The 22,258-nt window shown below is 50.4% G+C and overlaps 1 protein-coding gene across 6 annotated transcripts in view; it reads right to left on the bottom strand.

The window, feature by feature from the left end:
- PTPRF (protein tyrosine phosphatase receptor type F) overlaps nucleotides 1-22,258 on the bottom strand; it is a 398,429-nt gene that overhangs the window by 56,161 nt on the left and 320,010 nt on the right. For 2 of the 6 annotated variants that reach the window (XM_067301063.1, XM_067301064.1), the window contains 7 exons: nucleotides 21,980-22,249; nucleotides 18,712-19,293; nucleotides 18,007-18,140; nucleotides 17,054-17,198; nucleotides 12,026-12,331; nucleotides 8,853-9,046; nucleotides 1,951-1,977 (listed from right to left, as the gene is read on the bottom strand). In XM_067301063.1, coding sequence (XP_067157164.1) covers nucleotides 1,951-1,977; nucleotides 8,853-9,046; nucleotides 12,026-12,331; nucleotides 17,054-17,198; nucleotides 18,007-18,140; nucleotides 18,712-19,293; nucleotides 21,980-22,249 — 1,658 coding nt within the window. The remainder of the gene's footprint in view (nucleotides 1-1,950; nucleotides 1,978-8,852; nucleotides 9,047-12,025; nucleotides 12,332-17,053; nucleotides 17,199-18,006; nucleotides 18,141-18,711; nucleotides 19,294-21,979; nucleotides 22,250-22,258) is intronic. The other 4 variants (XM_067301066.1, XM_067301065.1, XM_067301067.1 and 1 more) reach the window with 4 other exon arrangements.

Genomic DNA, 22,258 nt, shown 5'->3' with positions numbered 1-22,258 from the left:
GCTAATTTGGGAATTTTTAAAGCCTGGCCTGAAGCTGAGTTGACTCTTACAGCAGAACACCGGGAGTTCATGATTTCCTCCCAGGAGCCTGCAGCTTGCTGTGGCAGCCACGTGCGAGGTGGGGGTCCCAGTGGCAGGGCACGTGCAGGCATCGCAGCGCTTTTCGCCCTTCCCGCCAGGCATCGAGTCAGGGCCCAGGTCAGCACAAGGCGTTGGCAAGACCTGGAGGGAAAACCCTGCGCTGTGGGAGGTCTGGGTGGGAGGGTGGTCCCGGGCCAGGGAGCTAACACCCTTGCATGCCCTGACTTCCTCTGGGCAGGAGGAGGGCACAGCTCCTCATTTAATTTGAGATCAAAGCGGGGAGCCTCGCTCCTCCCTCCCGGCCTCCAGCAGCCACATGACTCCTGCTGAGCCCCAGCTGGCCAGGCCTGCCCAGGGCATGAGCGTGGGGGGCAGAGCAGCTCCCAGCACCTCTCTGTGGGGTTGGGGCAGCTACCCCCTTAGCGTGCTCGTCTGTGGGTGCTGTGAAAGGGACTGGGGGCCGTTAGCACTAACAACGCATCAGACCAGGAAGTAAGAGACAAGGGAGCTGGAGAAGGGACAGGGAAAGCTGCTAGGAGGAGGCTCCGAGGGCTCCTGGGGGCGAGGGGACAGCAGGTAAATACAGATGAAACATTCCTGCATATCTACCCTTTAGGACAAGGACAAGAGCAGAGATGGTGCTGGAGAGGAGAGGAACTGGGTGTGAGCTTGGATGGCTGAGGACAGGCAGCACTTTCAGAGACTGCTCCTGAGGTCTGATATCTGCCCGGGACAGGGGGTCCCTGCCAGCTGGGGAGGTGCAAGGGGGCCTCTGTGGTTGCTCTCCAGCACAGCCAGTCTCCCATCACTCGCTCACACAAACACCCACACCAGTAATGCTGCTGATTTCCAGTCGGTGCTGCTGGTTCAGGTTACCTGCCCAGGCTTACTCATCAAAATCACCGTTACCATTGCGTAACCAGCCAGCCCAGGGAAAAATCAACAAGCACCAACAAGAACCCCGCCAAAATCACCGTGTGAACCAGAGTCCAATCCCACCTCCGCCCCTGCAGCAGATCATGTGTGTGGGTGAGTGGACGCGCAGTCCGATCGGTGCCAATGGACCCGCAGGGGAAGCACTCACACAAAACCTGCAGACTCTGAACATCCCAAGAGAATTCACTCCTCCCAAATCCATGCAAAGAGAAATTCTCACGCAAAAGCATGCCACCGGGAGCAAAGCGAGTGAGCCGGGAGGAGGGAAGAGAGACAACGGATGGATGAAAGAAGGTCTGATTGCATAATGTAAACACAGTGCTGTCACGACAAAGCCACTCCGAGCGAGACTGCAAAGCAGGAGGAGAAACGCATCGTGCCAGGGAAGCTCACAGTAGGGCATGCAATTGAATTGCTGACTCTAAAAAGGTCATTTTCTAGTTTGTTCCTCTGAATTTATATTTCAAAATTATGTGGCAGAAATTGGATTTAACTGTTTAAATGTGATTGTTTTCTTATTACTATCTGTGTTTCAGCCAAAGGTCACGGTTGAGAGTGTAGGTTATTTTTCATGACTAGGATCAATGAGGTTTAAAGATTATATATCTAATTTTACTGTGTAACTCGGTGGACCAACTACTGTGGAAGGTAGGATGCACCTCCTGAGTTGATCACTTGAGCCTGCCTACAACTGCACTGCAACAAGCTGGAAATACAGATTATAGGAAATGTCAATTGCTTTTCTGCATTTAGTAGCAATCTAAATGCCAATTTTCTCTGGATTTGCTGCTTGTGGAAGGTTCCACAATGTAACTCTCCAGCCTCATTAAGGGAGTGAAAGGGATGTTTTGACAGCACTATGTCTACAAAATTCACAAATCGATTTACCAAACCCCTCTTTTCCAACCTGGAACACACACAAGTGGTACTTACATGGTCGACGGAGTCCTCAGCTCTCCACTGATGGGGGAGAAAGGAAGGAGGAGAGAAAAATGGAGACACAGAAATTTAAGGGGCAACATGTAGGAAGGGGGTGACAACGACAACAGCGGGGTTAGCAGGACTGGGTGGGGGGGATTATAACACTTATGCACAGAAGGTCACTTAGCACAGGCTGTACCAAGGGAAGAAATGGGATACAGAGCAATTTTCTACATGCTGCTAGCCTGCGCAGTAGGTCTGCGATCATTCACACAAGCAGGGGCAAAGAGCTTCCCTCTCACACGGATGGAGAGGTCACCACCTGCTAACTTTGCAGTCCTTCCCCTATCTGGCTTTGTTCACACTTTTCTGCCTGTTCCATGAGCAAGAGCAAGAAAGGGAAAGCTTGCACAGACATGAGCCTGGTGCTGACACTGCTGGGCTGCGTACACGTGCTCAGCAGCAGCGGCTGCCCAGGCAGCATCTTCATTAGGTGCTCTCTACTGCTGCCCTGCTAGAAACAGCATTCGCAACAGAGTTCGCGGCCTAATCTCTACTCTCCTAGTGATCCTCCAGCCACCATCTCTTGCTGAGAACTGAAGATATCAACACTCCAGACCCAGAGAGGTTTGTCTGAATGGAAGCACTGATATGACATTTACAGAGCTTCTCCTTCCCATACCATGTGTGAGAAAGTGCTTTGGGGACCTCAGAAAACTGAGAAGCAAGTGCCATCTCTTGGAAACACCATGCAAGAGAGGCCAGGACCTTGTACAGAGATGCTAAGCTGTTCCACTCAAACAGTGCTGCACTGCTTGGAATGAGGGTTACAACTGGTGGATATACTGAGGAAATAGCTTCTCACTTCCAACTACACAACAGCAAGATGACAAACACAAGCACTCATTTGGCGAGAGCAGCCCTGGCAAGTAAGACCTACACAAAAATGTTCCCAGTAAAAGATCATGGGGGATGCCAGCCACGGCAGCTCAGTTACAATTCTAGAGAGGGACCATGCTAGCTTCTGATCCCTGCTGAAGGAATTTAGGGTTCTAAGGCAACAAAATTGCATTGGGGTGGTGAGACTTCAGCAGAGCTTGGCTGTTACCATGCATGCCAGTAACAGGGTTCTTCATGGACGATGCACAAAGGGGAAGTTTGCAGATACCAAAGCAAACTCTCTCAGCCAAGGTGATGCATTACTTCTCAGGTTACTAAATCTGCCTGGAGGAAGCACTGGTCAACAGGTTCAAGCACAGAGATGAAAGTGGAAGATAAGTATTACTGCTCCTGCCTGTCAGTGTGAGCCTTGGCAAGCTTAGCTTCTGAGCCTGTGCTGCCAGCTGCGAGATGGTGCTCAGATACCAGCTTCCTCAGGACACTGTGAAGCCCAGCAAATGCTGGCAAAGTGCCTGGGAACCTGCAGATGCTGTGGAAGTACTGAATAATATTAAAGCTACAAGTTGTCTTTTGTACCCAGGCAATTTGAGGCGGCTTTCACAGCCTGAACATTATCACAGGGGCTAAGTATATTCCTCAGCAGTAAAATACATGGCATATCTTCAAAATATTTACTATTTTAACCGCTAAATTCAGAGAGAATCAACTACTGGAGACATGTTCCTCTAAGATTTTATTATAGTTCACTTATTTGATGCCATTAGATTGCTGTAGAATTAGCCCCCTAAACCATCTTAAAATTTAATTTTAGTGAAGAGATCAAGTTGTCCCTAGAGTCTTCATATAAAGCCAAGGCTCTAAGTATTGTGGTCACTACCTCTTTACACACTCCTGGGTGTTATCTCCACTGCTGTGCGCTCAGCTCAACCCATGTCATTCCCTTCTCCCCAGTTTGTGTCCTACCTGCACCAGCCAGCCCATGCTGTGGTCAACAGCCGTGCGCTCTGCCCTACTGATCTAAAGCCTGACAAAAGTCTTGCTACAGAAAGGATAACAGGCCTGGCAGCATTTTCTTCCAGGAGTTCACTTCCATTCCCACACCACATCCCTGGTGGATGGGGGCCATGTGGACAGCACCACCCCAAACCTTGTGCAAGCTGCCCAGATGATGATGAAGGGTGGCTGCAGGAGCAGAAGCTGATATCCCATTGTAACGAACAGCTGAGCAGACCTGGGCTCAGAAGGCTAGTGCCTCTCACACCATGGTAGGGTGTTTATCATCCACTAAGGTTTTAGCGCAGATGTTTAATGTTCAGACTACATTTGCTCTTACATTTTCAGTGGACTTGAATCTTGTATCAGATCAGGGTTCAAAGAAACCTCTTGAGATCTCTGTTGTAGGAATCACAGTGAGAAGCTAGACCTGGAAAAATACCCTGATATAAATTCAGTTTCATTATGAAAATACCATCTGCAGATGAAAACATTTCCTTCCTAAACTAGCTCAATTGCTTCTTAAGTGTTTAAGGTTGGTCAGTAAGATAAATTGATCTGAAAGGCCCAGTAGCTGTCATAAAAAGAATTCGGACAGTGCTGTGTGCATGAGGCAAGATGGCACGGGGAAGTGCTAAAGCTAACAGTGTGTATTTATGGCAGCTGCAATGCCTTTACGTTTCATTTTACACTTCAACACCACACAGTGTAGTCACGTCTCATGAGGGAATGGCTCTTTTCCCTGGCCACAGCTCTTGCAAAAGACAGACTCAAGTCCTCCCAAACAGCCCCAGCTGTGGAAACTGGATTTGGGGGTTTTCTTGCAGATCCTTTTCCTCTCAGCTCCAGTGACTATGGAGCAGCAGTGAAACTCCAAATACACACACAGTTCTCTCAGCTTGTGGGATGCAGAGAGGTTTGAGGGCCCCAGAACTTCACCTTCATCCATTGCTGAAACGCCTCTTGGCTGATGCCTTTCAGTTTTGTTCCATCTGTGAAGTGGGGTGCATCTCACCTCCACACCAAACTCCAACCTAAACGAGTACATGCAGGAGGAATTGTTCCAAGCAGGATTCAGGTAAGCTCCCTGACCATCACCCAGCAAAGAGGGAGGCTGTAAATTCCTGTATGTTCCTATGCCTGGAGTGGGCACTGCCCAGAGAGAATAGGGGTCTCTGCTTCTCTGTCTCCTTTGATCTCAATTCAACAGCTTCAAGTGTTTGCTGTTAATCCTCCCTGCCCTTCTGGAGCAAGCTGATGGACAGGCATTCAAATAATCTGCATGCTGGATGGAGAAATGCTGGCTGCAAAGACCAAACAGAATTCCTGTGAGCCTGAAGCCCTTCTTGTGGGCAGCACACCTCTCCACTTCTACAGCTCAGTTTGCAGAGCAGAAGGTGGCAGGAGTCTGCTCCACGCAGCATGACCTCGTGCTGTACAGCAAGACTCACCCACGTCACATTCCCAGAGCGATGAGCATGGTTGGCTCCTTGGCAGATATGCCGGATAGTTGAGGGCAGGAGCAGTTGTTCAGACCACATGGTAATGTTGGGAGGAGGCCCCCTGATGTCCCAGTCCAGGCCAAAGACTGGCATGCTGGAAGGAGGACAGAATGGGCCAGCAGATCCACACAGGGTCTTGCTCCCTGTCTCAGGCAAGAGCAGAGGAGAGCTGCGCTTGCACAGGAACCCAAACGGCAAGGCCTGTCCTCTCCCAGCCTGGCTGCCTCCTTTGCACCCCGTGCTCCAGATTCGGCACGGCTGCCTGGCGCTGCTCGCCACTGACCTCTGCAGGGCACTTTGGATTGCTACCCGGGGAAGGGATGGAGGGGATTAAGCCAACTGCTGCTGGTTACAAGCTGGGGCTGCCCCTGGCTTACAGAGAACAAGGGACAGCAGGTGGGTGCCTGCTGTACCCCACAGCATCCTGTCACCCCACTCCCTTGGGGGCTGGCCAGCTCTTGTACAAGAGATGAGGGGCACAACTGAGAGACAGTGCTGGCCACCTCTACTCCTTTCACAGGGTCTCTCAGTACAAGGACCCTGCACTGCCAATGGCAAGAGAGAAAGGAGACCCATGAACCCTCTGCCATCGCCCACCACCACCACCGGCAGGGACCGTGGGAGGTGCTTTGGGTATCTGACCGACCTCCGCAGCATCACACTGGCGGTGATACTGGGCGCTCTGCCACACCTTGCAGGAGTTGCATTCGCTTTTCTGTCAGTCTGTTAGTAGGAGATGAGAGCTCAGACTGGAAAGTACAGAGGAGCCTGATGAAGGTAATCAGTCACAGGCATAGCCATGGAGAGGAGGGAGAGGTCTCAGCTCCACTGCAGGACCTTCCTAACAACTGATTATTCTCCCTAGACAGGAGGCTGCAAATAAAATGTGATCTCTCCAGTGCCAAGGTCCCCGCATCACTGCTGATGTTTTAGTCCTTTCTGCTCAAATGGTTTTAAAACCTTAGAATCTGTATTATCTGCATAGCTAACATCTCCATTCCCTTTTCTTCTTCCTTTCATCTTTGTTTACTCGCTCTATATTTCTCATCTTCAATCAGCAAAAATCATGAGTCAGCTTTAATACCACAGTCTTCATACCATCTGCAGGAAACAGATTATGTGGTACATACCTACTCAAAATCAGCAGACAGCCCGTCTGGGCAGGAGGAGGGGCTCTGCCTACATGCCCGGAGAAGAATTTCTGCTCTGACCCCAGATTTTCAATCAGTTTAATTCTCTCCTTGTGCACCAGTATAAATGTTTATGAATGTTTACGAGTGCTGAACAGGACTGATGGGGCTATATTCTGGCTATCTCCATCCTGTGACCTTCAGGGACAGGTGTTCCAGTGAATCTTTTTGTTTTCTTCCACAGAAAATAACTCTTCTCAGACTACTTGTTAAAGTTTGATCTGGCTGTTTGCAAAGACACGCACTGCTGTACTGAGCGATGGCAGCTCTCACAGGGTCCTTCAGCTTGTGGAACACATGCATTTCATCACAAGCAGAGGTCATGCCTGGCTTCTCACTCTTTGGGGAAATAAAGATCTCTTCTGCCAAGTCAGTGAAACCTCTTCCCTGCAGGGTCATCATTAGTTTATCCCAAAAGCGACATGACTCTTTCAGAGTAGTCACTCCTCTACAACGATCCTACGGTCTTCACTTCTATCCAGGAACTACAGCAGATGAGCTCAGCATGATACATGCCAGAAAAAAAAAAAAAAAGCATAGCAATCAAGAACTTTCCCACATAAATTCACCAAATATGAAAGACTGGGAAGTGGTCTGACAAGCCAGGAAACTTCAAGCAACTTGCCTTCTTGATCACAACTGCACATATTCAAAATAATGCAAAATCCCACACCTCCTGGAAAGTTTCTGGCTCTGGTATCCTCATTCCTGCACATTAGCATGGGGTTTCTCTCTCTGAAATGTATGAGTAAGGAGTGAAAGCAGAACCGGCTGGGCAAGCATAAAATATTTGAAAACACCAACAAGAACAACATTGCCAACTTCGCCCACCTACACTTGGGACCAAACCATTAACTCCAAACTTCAGCTAAACAATACAGCATCAATTGTTCAAACAACATGGAAGATTATATCCTCCTGAAATAAGAAAAGGGCAGTAAGTAGCTCTTCTAGAGATTAAAATAAAGCAACATCTGAAACATCAACAGAGATGTGCCCCAGATAACACTGCAAGGACCCTCAAAGCATTTTCTCTCTTTAAAGTTTTCCCCTTCCACATTATTACTGAGTTTTAGCCTTCAGAATATGAATGGGGAGGAAAGCCGCCCCTGTGCACTGCACTCCCCACTGACAAACATATAAATGATTCACAGCTGTGTTCAGGAGACAGATCAATTAATCGTTGCAGCTCTCCAGTATTTATATTGGGCATCATTCAAGCAGGCCAGCTCTGAATCGATTACTCGTCGCTTCCAACACCAGCAGATCCTGTACTTCATTTATACGATTATCTTTGTTGAGAACAGCACGGGTCATCCAGGACGAAAGACCCTTGCGCCAAAGAAGAGTTTTATCTCATCAAAGAAGTGGCAAGAAAAACTTCTCTTGACCCTGGGAAAGTCACCCAAGAGGAGGCAACTACCCTCTTCTGGGCTGAGCAGAGCCCATAAGCCTGCCTGGAGCACCATGTGGGAGCAGGGCTCAGCTCACAGCCGGCGAGGTATCCAGGAGAGCGCACAAAGCATGAGCACATTGGGGTAGCATCTGGATTGCAGAGGGGAAAGTCATTTACAGGCAGCGTGGACCTGCACTGCATGCCTTTTTTGTTCGTTTTTTCACAGACTCGGTTAGCTTCACCTACAGTAGGGCTTTGAGAGGCAAACGCAAGGTCAAGTCTCTGCCTTGCAAAAGCAGAACTGAGAAGAGGCTTTGCCGAGCTACAAGAAGGCTGCCCTGTCTGGAGGGCTGCGGCATCGCCCGGCGCTGGGCCCCCGAGGGCAGGCAGCCTCCCGCGCTCCCCGCAAACAGGCGGCACCCTGGGGGCTCTGCTGAGCAACAGGCTTCACCCTCAACGCAGCCAGCAGCACAAAGGAAGCAGATGCAAAAGCTTGTTTAAAACTCTCCAAAGGGTTATAACCTGCCTGGCAAAACATAAGGAGAAGGTGCCAGGTCCCACTCCCTCCTGGCAAGTGCACCAGGAGCCCCAAAGAGAAATCCCTGCCAGGCAAGGGCTTGCTCCCCCTGCACTCTGCAAGGGATGGGGCAGGTGGTGAGGAGTACATGTGGGAGAAGGGATAAGAGAGGAACATCATCTGACATATCACCTTTCCTACAGCAATCCTCTCCTGATTAAACTTTCTGCCAGTTTGTAAGCCACAGTGTTGTTTGGGGATAAATGGTCCCCCTTGCTCAGGCAGGGCCTTGGCTGTGTCCCACACTCCTCCGAGCCCTGATGGAGCAGCAAGGGGCAGAAAAGAAATACTTGGACCAGCCAGCCCAGCCCTCAGTGGAGAGGCAACCCACCATGCCCGCGGTCCCCCCGCTGTACCTGAGCTTCCGATAGCATGACGTCCTTGATCACGGGCTGCCCTCTAGGCTCGTTGTTCTCCAGCTTCACGTACGTGACCTGGTATCCCCGGATCTGCCCGTGCTGCTTGTTGGAGATGGGCAGCTTCCAGCTGACCCGGATGGCAGTCGAATTCACAGACTCTACCTCCACCTTTCGCGGTGGGGCACTGGGCACTGTAACACACACGGGACGGACACTTAACAGCAGGCACCATGTGACCACTGCCAGCTAATTCTCACTCCTTTGCTACCTTCCCTCTGCCTCATCGCGAGGATGGCCCTGCCAGCCAACACAACTTCCCTCTGCCTGCCTGGAAGGTCATATTGGAGTTTCCAGTGTGACCATATTCCCCACCCTTTCCAAACATCTAAGCACCGCTGTTGCTCTCAATGTGAGAGAACAGGGCTGTGATACAAGGGAGCACCCCGGCTAAGAACAGCTGTGCTGGGGCAGATCCCAGGTCCATCTCGCCCTTTCTCTTGCCTCCAGCAACGGACAGCAGCAGGAGAGCAAGGAGGAGTATAAGAATAGCAATAGGCATATAACAGGAGTATAGGAATATAATATGGTGAGCAGGTATGGTATTCCTCACATGTACTTTCCCAGCCTCCAGCCGCCTGCAGCTCAGGGCGTCCCTCTCTGCGCCCTGTCACTGTGTAGCACCTCCTGTCAGCTCCCCCTCATCCACCTACCCTGCTTAGACAGAGGCCAGCAGCCCCAGGTAGTGCGATGAGGTGCCAAGCCTGCCTCGCAGCAAGCCCTGCGTACCCGCTGCCAGCCGGAGCACACATGCGCACTTCCACTGTGACAGCAAGAGGTTAATGAGGGGGAAAAGCACCATCCTAAAACAATAACCCAGAGCTTGAAGACAGCAGTCACTGAACTCAGCCAGATAAAGGGGCCTGTGGGGATGGTGACAGCTCTGGGGACTGTATTTCATGCACGGCTAGCTGAATGCTTTTTGATAATAAAATGAAAAATTACACTGCCCTGAAAATATCAATTTTCTTGCAAGGTGAGGCCCTTTTAAAAATGTATTTATACCCTATTTACCATTTGGAAAAATTACATCCTTATTACTTTTTGCTCTTGCATTGACTGTGACAAAAATGTCAATGCTAAAAAATTAGCCTCTCCGTTGCTCCCAGAAAGCGCTCCCTGCAGAGGATACTGCTGCCATGTGGGTGCAAAGTACCCGAGTGAAGGACCTGGGCTCCATTCTAGCACCTTTAGTGCGGGTCTCCCCGCCGCTCTCCACTACTGGGAAAAATCCAGGGGTTTGGAAGCCCCATGTGCCCCAATTCTCAACATACCAAGAAATAATCAGGATTAGATAATTAGGGATGGATAGCTGACATGCAGACATAATGAATATTGCTGTTTCAACCAACTAGATGGGAAGAAACAGCTACCCAGCAGGTAAGCACAGTTTTTAAGCCGCAGGGCAATTCATTATTTTTCCCAGATGTCCTTCTTAATTGTAGATAATTAAATAAAATGGAGAAAGGAGGAACGGAGCATTTTAGCACTGTGAGGCCAGCTCAAGGTATAAGAACGGAGGGGGCTGCGCTTGAATAGTTACCACCTTCTGGCTGGAGCAGCCTACGCTGTAATCCAATTCACTTAGTACAGTGACCTTGGACAAGCCATAGGGCTTTCCTGCCCTAGCAAAGCACCTGCCCACACACGCTAATGGAAGTCTGAGCAAAAAGCACGATCCTCCCTGAGAACCAGAGGGACCCTCCTGCCAAGCTCTGCCGGCCAGAGGCTGTGGGAGGCCTTGGCAGAACCCAACGCAGGGAGGTTGCAGGGACATTAAAAGATGCGAATGTGAACATCCCTGACCACAGTGTTTCCAGGATCACTATGCTCCTGCGACAGGGGAAATTATCCCGTTATGGGGTGTATGTGCTGCATCTGACACCCAAGAGGGAAAGTTCAATTTGTTTTCAGATCACAGTTCAGCATTTCTTATTCCTTTCTCATGGATATCTACCAAGCATCAGCGTCTTGGAGGAATATGAAATCATTTCTGACAGCTGAGCTGGAATGTCCAACTGTGGTGCCCTAAAACAAACCGAGAGAGCTTGCTGTGACATTTCTAGGGTAGCAGCTTCCCCTGGGCTATAACTCTGCTGAACAAGAACTGAAGCAAACAATACAGGCAGCAGGACATGCACAGATGTGTTCGCAAGGCCAGGAATGCAGTCAGTGAGCATTCCCAGACACCACTTCCAGAGCCACGGAGACATGGGGGACAGTGGCAGTTCATTTAGTGAAACTGCAACGTTTGGTTTCAATTTGCTATGCTGACTGGGCAATGCAGAGATCATCCTTTTTTTGCCTGGATGCCGCATCTCTTTCTCCTCCCATTAAAATCTGCAGCTTCTGAGGTCAGCGTGAAGCCATGGAAGTTCCTACTGTCACCCTGAGCTCTGGCACTTTCAAAGGAGACAGCTTAAGTCATGATGACATAACTGACAGCCCTGCTAATACAAAGCAATTTCTCTTTAAAGCTGTCCTATCCAGTAAAGTGTTCTGTACATGCGATATTCTGACTCTTGAGTGGAAGAACAGATTTATATAAGCTGTGGCTTGCCTGGAAGCCAGGGAGGGAAGCAGCTTTCCTGCGATATCTACAACTTTCAGATGGATTTCATTTCCCCTCTTTAGTTTGCTGGATTTCAGGTCAACAAGTAAACTTTAAGTCCTGATCTTACAATGTGAGAGGAGCTTTTGGCTGGGAAAACTCCCATCACCTTCAGCAAAAGGGAAGCTGCTCCCATAAAACACTAGAAAGCCAGATCAGGAAAGCACTGTAATGCCTCCTCATGCATGTAGGAAGCACTACTCACACACAGAGGACTCTGGTGGGCCCACGCAGGCGGATCTGACCCATGGCCTCCAGGCAAGACATCATATCAGAGCAAGGGCCACCAGAGCAATCCCTCTCACCCCACTCCAGAGCAATTGCAGAAATCCATTCTCTGCAGCCGCTAACCAAAGCGCTGCTTCAGACAGCCCCTGGTCCTGCTTGAAAAGCACTTCCAGCACCAATATCCCCAACTCCCTTCCCACTTGCCAGCAACTCAGCTAGGAGAGTCCTGGTTCCCAAAAGGCGGTAGCTGCAGCAGCTGTTTGGTGACACCTACCATCCTCGTCAGTGCGCACATGCACAGGGGTGCTCTCCGGTCCTGGCCCCACATCGGTGTGAGCCCTTACCCACACCTTGTACTCGGTCCATTTCTCCAGGTCCTTGATCTCCCAGCTGGAGTGTTCCCGTCCAATGCCATCCACCACATGCTTGGTGCTGTCCTCTCCTTCCACCGCCTGGTACGCAATGGAGTACTGGGTGATGACCCCATTGCGGCTCTCGGCAGGCGGTGGCACCCAACTTACCCGGATGGTAGTGGAGCTGGTGCTTACACACTCGACTTCTTGGGGTGGGGCGGAGGGGGCTGGGGATAAATAAATGAAGGAAGTGGGGAGATGAAGGGAAATGAATGAAAGGAGAAACCAAAATGCACAGGGAACTTTTACCCAGTCAACTGAGCACTGAACATATGCATGGCAAGGCAGCCAGGAGCTTCCTGGACAACCGCCTGACTTCCTTACAAATCAAAGATGGCACTAGGGGCAATTTGTATTTGAAAACCTGATGAACAGCATGGAGATACAAGTGCTGCTTTGCATCAGAGAACACCTCTTCCCAAAGCAGCCTGAGATGCTCACTTCACCAAACACAACAAATGACAGTAGGGAAAGGGAAAGAGAGAGAGAGAAAGAGAAAGAAAGAGACAGGTAGGGAGAAGAAGGATGCTTACAGTGAAGATCTGAAACAGATGGAAACCAGAAGAGATAGCAAGATACCAGAAGGCAAGAGTGGCAGAAGGGGAAGCTCGCACACCAGATTGCATGAAGGCTTGCAAGAGCCCGCTCCTAGACAAGTGGAGGAAACAGCAGAGGGCAGGGAAAGTAAGTGACTGAGGTTGGCTGCAGGGCATCCAGAGAGGGTTTGAAACCATGACCATCATTTGTGAGCAGCACCCAGTCTCAGGTTAAGGGAGACTGCTGGCAGGACACAAAGGAAAGAGGAGCTACACTCAGATGTTTCTCATGAGGGCAGAAGGAGGGAGGGAGCCCATCTGGTTGGGGAAGGAATACAGGAGTTGGGTGCTTCTCAGCGTGTTTGCACAGAAGGCAAGAGCCCTAAGCAGAGAGGGCAGAGCACCACCACTGAAGAAGCGCACAGTTGCTCTGAGGCTAAGAAGCAGGCTGACCAAGCGATAAGCGAGTATGAAGCACCTTGCTTTGCTAAGGCAGGTGAAAGAATTCTGGCTTCCATTCCTGACTGCAATGAGAAAATTAAAAAAGCAGGAAAAGACACTGGTGCACTTCCCCGTGCAGCAGTCCTTGAAGCCATCAGTGCACCAGAGTCAGCCTTTCAGGGGACACAGGGAGCAGGACAAGCCTGCCTGCTCACCGCTTGTGTGAAGGTGAAAAGAATCTACATCACCCCAGACGGCAGTGGGGAGCTGAGAAAATTAAAGCACCCAACAACTGTACTATGCTGGGCAGAGGATGGCAGTGGCAGAAGATCTGAGAAAATTGGGGACAGCAGGACCTCCCAATGCCACCTCCCTTTGCTGGGAGCATAGGAGCCAATTCCTGCACCCAGGGAACAGGGTCCATCACCGATTCCTGGGCTGGGGAACCTGGAGAGAGGAAAGAAGGAGGGACAGTGTGCAGTAACAGAGCTGGAAGAGTGGCGGCTGAGCAGAATCAGGCTGCTGGCATGGGAGTTGTACTGGAGGAAAAAGAAGCCAAAGCAAGTGTGTGGAAGCAAGTAGTTCCCTATGGGAGGAAGGCAGAGAGAGAGCGGCCCTAGCATCTGCTATACTGGAAGGGAGAAGGGGTAGAAAATCCTCACTCTCCTTTGGTTAAGCAAGCAGAGAAGAGGCAGGGAAGAGAGCAGGAAGATAGAGCACCAAAGCAACACCAAGAGTGAATTTGGAGAAGGCATACGGTAGATACAGAGCCTGGTGGTGCCCTTCCAAGGGAATGGGTGAGATGTAAGGAGCTATGGGCTGGCAAGCCTTTCCTTTGCCACTGTCTGCAGAGAGGCCCATTGTAGCAGAGAAATGCTCTGGCTTCTGGCCTCCACAGCAACACCCAGGATGCAGCAGTGAGCTCCTTCTCCAAAGGCAGCTTTGGCTGGCAGCACAGGCAGGTCAAACGTTGGCTGTTGACTGGGTAAGAGTCACATACACAAGTGCAATGCACAAACTGAGATTAACACTTAAAGGAAGCAAAATAAAACTTGGTAACATAAGCAGGATCAACTTAAAACACACAAGGAGTGGAAGTGTCCCTCCCAGGGTCAGCAAAGAGCCAGCCAGGCGGCCAGCATGCACCCACACACACAGACACACCCTTATGCACACCGTGCAACCTTCTGCTGCCTCTGGGCTGCTCACACCTGTCTCTCCTGCCAGCCCACAGCAGGCCTGCACACCCATCCAGCCAATCTACTCCTTACACCTGGGAAAAGCCAGCCTCAGGCCCCCATAATATTTCAAGCAAGAACATTTTAATAGTGGGAACTGATGGGTGCAGAGCTGGCACTCCTCTCCTGCATCATACCATTCAGCTGATGTGCTGCTGACTCCTGGAAAGCTCTCCCATGCTCTGAGGACCCTCAGAATAGCAATGTTGTACTTTTTCCAGGGTGCTCAGCAGCTAAGCAAGCAGCTTGGAAAGACAGTATAGGAGGCAGCCATCTTCTCAGGAGACCGGGTCTAGTTGTTCTGCTGGAAGCACACTGGTGCTGCCCAGCAAGGGGCTCTGCACCCTTCCGGCATTCCCAGGCAGGCATCCCTAGCCCTTCTACATCTGGAGCAGGGAATCACGATGCCAAGAGGAAAACCCAGCCAGCAACAATACAGAAGCCGCTCTCCAGCCTGTTAGCGACTCATTAACGATGATGTGCCTCCTGCCTTACCCTTGACTGGCTTGTCAGGGCTGGGAAAGAGCCTGAAGCCATGCTGCTTGGAAAGCATGAGTCTGACTGCTCCTGCTGTTTGCGTCCCACCTGAACATGTCATCCTCCAAGATCTAAAAGCCTTTTTCAGGGCAACTGGATGGAACAGCGCAGGAGGGAGGCCAATTTGAAGCACGGAGCAGCAGTCTTTCTAGATTAATAAGTTTTAAGGCCAGAGGGGACCAATCCAACCATCTAACATGAGATGTTGCTTAGTGCAGACCAACTAATTTCACCCTGGAAGTCCTGCATTGTGCACACAACTTCGGCTGAACTAAGCAGAACTTTCCAAAAGACCCGATCAACTCTGAGACTCCTAGTGACCAAGAATCCCTTGTCCTGGGACTATTCAGCCAGCCATATTACCTTGCTGAATGGCCCGCTATTAACTGCTAAGCATTTTTCTCTCAAAATAGAGTGCCATGAGAAATCTTCTCCTCATGCAGGAGGCTTGTAAGCCATGACCCAGTCACTTTTTGGATAAATCAAAGAACTCTTAGGTCCATCTATGAGGAGGGTCAAACCAAGTTATTCCTGTGGCCTTTGGCTGAACCTCTTCCAACCTGTCCACATCTCTCTTACTGAGCAGATACCAGAATGAGTCAGCTACTGCTCTACTGGCCAGTGAAGCAACAGCCTGAAAACAGACCAGTATGAATGACCTCATGAGAAAACAGCATGTAGAGCAGGTCAGGGAAGATGCCTGCTTTGAAGAGTCTAAAAAGCAAAGGTTTCTCTTCCTTGGACTGTCGTGAAACTCTGAAGGACTCCTTTATGCATGGAACTGTCTCTGATTAAGTGTGTTCAGAGATAAGAGCCTCCATTGATGGAGTTAATATAAGTGGCAGAAGAGTTGCTCCAACCTTTGCCTATCAATACAAAAGCTATCTGAAATAAGTATACAAATCCCCATACACAGAATTTGTTCTCAGTGTTCAAATATTTGTAACCACTTGGTCTGAACTTCTCTCCACAGACAGGTATGAACCTGTCTATTGTGCTGCACCATTACTCATTTAACTGGAGGAATGGTGGAGGAATGCTTGCGATTGGTATGTTAATGGAGTGAGTTTTCCGCAAAGAGGAGGTCACTCCAACCCTGAGCAGGGCTGCTCTTCCCTGTCTCATCTCCCTTTCTAATAGCTGTCTCAGGCTCACCGCTGCTATGCAGGCAGGCACCCTCCCTGAAGGGAAGGCTGGTTGCCTTTGCCAACTGCTCACCCCACATCGCTACAAAATCCCAGACAGGCGGTGCAAACGGAAATGTTTTTTTCCCCCCTTTAATGCTCTTTGCATAATGACAAGCCCAAAAATCGTTAGTGAAAACGAGCTTATCGGGCCCTTTGATAGCCCTAATCTGCTTATGCGCAGCACTTTGAGCTGCCAGTCAGAGCAATGTGAACTCCTGCTTTGTGATCACATGGGGCAGAGAGAGGATGAAAGTGATATTGCCTGGGTCACCTCATTATCTAGCCTCTCTATTAACTCTGCTGCGGCTTGTTCTGGTTTCCCCCAGTGCTGCAGTCCCAGAAGCAGCAGCCTCACTTGCTCGCACAATCCAGGCACACAGTCATTTTCCCAAACTCACTCCTCCAGGTGCCTGACAGCCACAGATACATCTGGCCTCAAAGGACACCTCACCTTGCAATCAAGTGTATGCACCAGGGAAGGACTCCTGCAGAAGCAAGACAGCTGGAATGGGGAGTGAAGGGGTAAAAATCCAATGGTTTGGAGACAGGCACATTTAGAGCCAGCCAAACACCCATATGCTCCCTGTCCGAACAGCTTGCCTGCATGGGAGTAAATTCATAGAGATGCACAAGCCCACTCAAATCAATCTCTCCAAAGCAATTTCCCAGTCTGTTTCACTCCTCCATCAGTTTTTATGAATCTATCCTTAGGGAAGGACAGCATGATCAAAGGGACACAAAGAAAGAACTTACCACTTGGGTGCACCCCCTCTGCCACAGAGCCCTGATCCAAAACCCCAGCTGACTTTCCCCATTTTCCCTTTAGCTAAATGCAGGCCAGCATCCCTGCATACAGACAAGAGCAGAGGCACCAAGCTGCTCCATGCCCAGGTGAGGAAACTGGACCGTTTCTGCTTTGTCCTCAGTAGTGCAGCGTGTCAGACACTTACTGGACTGGGCAGTTCTGGCTTCGATCATGGGGGTGTAGACTCCTACCCCCAGCTCAGAGCGGGCTCCCAGACGGAACTTGTACAGTGTGTCTGGTTTGAGACCTTCCACGGCATATGAGGAGGTTGGGTCAAACTCCACCTTTTGCTGGCAAAAGGAGGGAAACACAAGTTATTTGGTGCAGTTGGAGAAGAGATAAAAGCTGGTGCTCAGTTCCCAATGCCAAGGGAGAGGCAGCCCCATCAGCCAGTCTGGCCCCAGCAGTCAGGATCTCTAATGCATCTGAACAGTGCTGGCAAAGGGCCTGTTTGGTGTCATTTCCCTGAAGGGTACTTGTCTCTGGCAGCTTTCATGCCAGTATGAACACAGGAGGACAGGACAACGGGACACTGTGATGCTGGCATGGTGCCATTCTCACTGTGCTGAAAACAGACCAGCACAGATGACCCCATGAGCACACAGCATGTAAAGCAGGTCAGGGAATTCTCAGATATTTAGAGCTAGACTTTTTTAGGGACCTGGCAGTAAATGTGGAAGGGCTCTCTCTACGCCACCATCAACCTGCTCCTGAAGTTCTCTGGTCTTGGAGCTGCACAGAAACATTTTAGAGGTCATTTCAGACCCATCTGAAAGCCTTACTGGCCTGCACAAGTGTTTAAGGATCCCAGCAGTAAGGATGCCCCAGGGATGGTGCCGTGGCATTTGGAGGCACTTGAGTCCCAAACCAGTCACCAGCTCCTTTGTGGGGACCAACAAGCACTGGTGAAGTCATTTCTACAGGAGCCAGACAGAGACTACCATACGCCTATCACATGCCCATTGGACAGAATCATTATCTGGAGAAGAAACAGCCCCTTTGCAGCTCAAGGTTATTCCAGCAAAGAGACCCTTCCCAAGCTGCTAAACTGTGATGTCTGGCGCTTTCTGTTGCCTGAAGCAGAGGCAGGCTCCTTACCTGAACACCGTCCTCTCCTTCCCAGTACAGCAGCTCGTATTTGGTAATACGTTCCTGAGAGGCTGGCAGCCACGTCAGCAGGATCCGGGTATCAGACTCTGCCTCTGCCTGGAAGTCGGCTGGCTGGGCAGGAACTGGGGACCAAACACATGGTTAGTGCCAGGAGGCAGATGCTGAGAAAGGTGTCGCACTGCTCTGCAGAGTCTATTTTACACCTTGAAAGGATCCTCTTTCATTCCTTCTTGACCCTCCTTTCTTTCCTCTCCCCAGCACTCTGCTCTTGGAACATCCTGGGCAATGAGTACACATTTGTGGGGCCCAGGCTGGGGACTATGGGCCTCACGCTCATCTCCAGCCCCTGACTCTGCAACCCAGCTCCTTACTTTCACAGGTATCCTCGGCCTCCCCAGAAGGGCCCAGCACAGTTGCATAGGTGTCAACACTCATGTCCAGGGCTTTGTGTCACATTTTTAGCCATCATATCTCAGACAAAACAGTGGACTACATTATTTCTATGGAGATTGATACCAACTCCCAAGGACAAGCTGACATCTTAAATCTGATGTCTGTAGTGCTGGGATGTCACTCTAACATGCAACAATTTGAGCAGCAAGTGCAGTTGTGATGTTGGGTGCTGATCAGACACACAGCAGTTGCCCACCACCAGCACGGGCACAGAGTCACGGCACTGCACTCTATACGTACCCCCTTGCTGCGTTTTGACCTGGATGATGTCCGAGGGGGGCCCGTCGCCCACTGAAGTGAAGGCCAGGACACGGATGCTGTACGTGGTCCCTGTGATGAGGCTCCCCACAGTGGTGAGGTGGCTGTCGTCAGTGTTGTGTTTCTGCCACATGCTCACGGGCAGTTGTGGGTCAGTTGTATAATAAACGCGGTACCCTCGGATCTGTCCGTTTGGCTCCTCTGGCTGCTCCCACTGAACTAGCATGGTGCTGGCGCTCAGCATCCGTGCCTGGACTTTGAGGGGTGGACTTGAAGGAGCTTGCTCTCCTGTCCGGGCCTCAACCAGCTCGCTGGGGGGACCCCTGCCAATGTTATTGACTGCAATGACCCGGAACTCGTACTCCGAGAAGGGGCTGAGTCCACCTATACTATAGCGGGTTGTTGCCACACCATCCACCTCCTGGAACTGGCCCTCCAAGGATTTGGGCTTGTACTGGATGACGTAATATGAAATAGGGTCAGAGTTGCCCGAATCCCAGGTGAGGGTCACACTGGTAGCTGTCGTTTCAGTCACTAATGGCTCTGTTGGAGGTTTTGGCAGCGCTGCAATTGGAAGGCAGAGAGGTGTGATTTAAATAATTCAGTCAGCTCAAACCCTGCAATGTGCACAGGGATAAAAATGGAGCTGCCACCTTCCATTAACATTCTTCTTTAAAAGGCAGAAATCATTTCATACTCTAGAACATGCATTTTTATATTACCATATATTGCTTGAAGTGGTTCTTAATGGAAGGATAAACAGAGCAATCATGTTATTAGACGTGCTTGACGCACTTACCAGCAGCAGGCTAAATAAAGGTAATTCAACAGGGATGCAGGAATGTTTCTGTCATGGGGGTTCAGCTGGCAGTGGGAAGGTGCTTGCTGGGCTGGGCTGGCCCCAGAAGTCACGTTCACAGCTGATTCACAAGGGGACACAGTAAAGCAACCAGAGCACTACATATAACCGGGAGCAATACTCCTACTTCCACAGGGACAGCATCTGAGGCCATAGGGAACTCAGGGGCAGTGCTGTTAGACGGGTTGATGGAGGGAATGCCTTGTAAGTAGTAAAGTACATGCAGGAGGGATGCAGCCAGAGAAATTACCAACTTTCACAGCCACTATTTCACTGGGTGGTGTGTCAAACTGTAACCAGACAATAAATTGTTACACAAGAACTCTGTGACGCTGACATCTCTGAAGTGTTAATGAGAATGCAGTTATTGCAAGCAAACATTTCCAGATTTGCCATTTTACCAGAAGAACAAAGAGAGAGTGTGTGTGAGAGAGATTTGCAGAGTACACAAATACTTTAAGACAATGAGCGAATTAAAGTCTACAGTAAGTTTAAACCTCCTATGAACCACTCTAGATAAAGTCATTAGTGATCTGTACTCAGCTGTGCTTAAAGAGGGACTAGGAAAAATGCCTCAGCCCAAATCAAGATTCCCAAGATTCCCCAAGATTCATTCTCTGGCAAAGCCATCAAGTTTCCAGCTTCCACGTGGTTCAGCTGAAGAGGGCAGGCTTGCTAGCACAGGAGCATGCCTGCCCTGAGCACTGGGGAAAGATGCCTTTTCCAGGGCTATTGCAGCACGGATACTGACAAGATCAGCGAGGGCTGAGCTGGCACGAAAGACAGGGACACACAACCCCACAACCACCCAGCCACCCATGGAGACTCGGAGGACAAAAGCATCCCTCCTTGTATCACAGCCCAAAGCAACACACTTTCTAGAGCATCCAAGAAATTGGCAGCCTCCCCCAGGCTTGCAGGGACAGATGACACTCATCCACCCTTTCCTTTGTAGAGGCCAAAGGCTTGACTCTTGCCAGCTCTTGGGTGTGTGGCCTGTCTGCAAGCAAGGGGCAGACCCACTACCTTGAAGGAACTTAGCGCAACCAACTCTGTGTCACCTTGCTTCTCCTGTCTGCCCTGCAAACGATTTACTCTCCAGCAAGCACAAGGAGAAGCAATGCTGGGTAAAGGAGTCAGGGACAGAGACAGCAAGATGTCCAGAGTGAAGGTGCAGAAAGGTGAGGAAGAGAACCGAGGAAGATGGCAAGGGGCTAAAGGAGCTGAGCAGAGGCTCCAGGTCCCAGGGCCTCGCAGACTTGGGGCAGCAGCAGGCACCACACCAGCTGGGTAGGGAGAGAGGACGAGTTGCCCTGGTACAAAGAGGTAAATATCGAGACCCATCAGCGCAGTGGGGCAGCCCCCGCCTCCTCCCAACCCCCTCCCTGTTGAACCCCATTCTGTACCCTCTCACATACTCATTGCAATCAAGACATGGGCAACCCCTTCACTCTGTAAGGAAACAAGGTCTGGGAAAGACAACGAGGGGCAGGTGCTGTGAGAAAAGTGAGCAGCGCGTGGCTGAGGTTAAAGGATCCTTCGACTAGCCCCAGGGGAAAAGAGAATTTGCTGTTAATCTCCAGGTCAAAGAGGGCTAAGTTTCAATTCTGTGGTATTGTTCAAGCAGGGACTCAGTGCTAAAGGTGGCCATAAGGCAGGAGGGGACTTGTGAGAACAGAGAGACACAAAAGATGACGTGTCTACGGAAATCTGAGCTACAAATCAACTGTGAGGAGAGGAGGAAAGGGATGGTGTGGACCTGCCTGGCCACAGATGGGAAATGCAGGACATGTACTTCAGCCCTGAGGCAGACTGCCGTGTCCCCAGTGGCCCATGGACAGCAATCGGCAGTAATGTAAAGCCCCCTTTGGGGCAAAGCTATCTGAGAAATGGCAGCAGGAGGCATATCTTAGGGGCAGCGACAAAAGAAAGAGAGAAAGAGTCATGGCAGGAAGGAAAAAAAGAAAATTGTCAGAGGAGCATATGACAATTTTGAGAGCGTAAATAGTTCCTCTCTGAAGGGGGCAGGGTACTCATACTGGTGAGTCCCTGTGGACACAGTTCACATGGCTGGGATTAACCTCCTTGTCCAGCACCCATCTGTCAGATGAGCATGGATCCAGCGAGGTTCCCTCGTGGCGTAGCAGGGACCCAGCAAACAAGCCTGTGTCCTGCCAAGCCACATGTAGGGAAAGGAGGAAGGGCCTCCAAAGCAAGTACCATAATGTGAGTAAGAAAAAACAAAGCTGTGGGTTTGTGAACTTTCCTCACAAGGGGGAAAAGTCACAGGAGACTCTACAGTCCGCTGGCTGTACCCAGAAACACTCTGGCAAAGGGTTGCATCTTTGAAACCAGATTAAGGAGCACCACAAGGAGCACGCAACCCCTTACCTTTAACAGTGATCTGGGCTGTGGCTTCGATCATGCCGAGGGAGGAGATGGCCACGCAGGTGTAGTTGGCGGACTGCAGGATGTTGTTCAGCTCCAGGACATTCCTGCCGACGGGCATCTCATCTTCTTTGGTCAGCTCCTCCACACCAGCCATCCACTTCACGTAGGGCATCGGAGCACCTACTGCCACGCATGTGAGGTTCACGCTCCCCCCAGGCATCACCTCGTGGTTGCTCGGAGGGATAGAGAATCGAGGTGCAACACGCCGCACTGAAACAA

The sequence above is a fragment of the Apteryx mantelli genome, chromosome 8 (assembly GCF_036417845.1).
Source record: "Apteryx mantelli isolate bAptMan1 chromosome 8, bAptMan1.hap1, whole genome shotgun sequence".
In the NCBI taxonomy this organism is placed as follows: domain Eukaryota; kingdom Metazoa; phylum Chordata; class Aves; order Apterygiformes; family Apterygidae; genus Apteryx; species Apteryx mantelli.
Note: the sequence above shows the minus strand (reverse complement) of the source record. Positions and strands in the feature narration are given on the sequence as shown.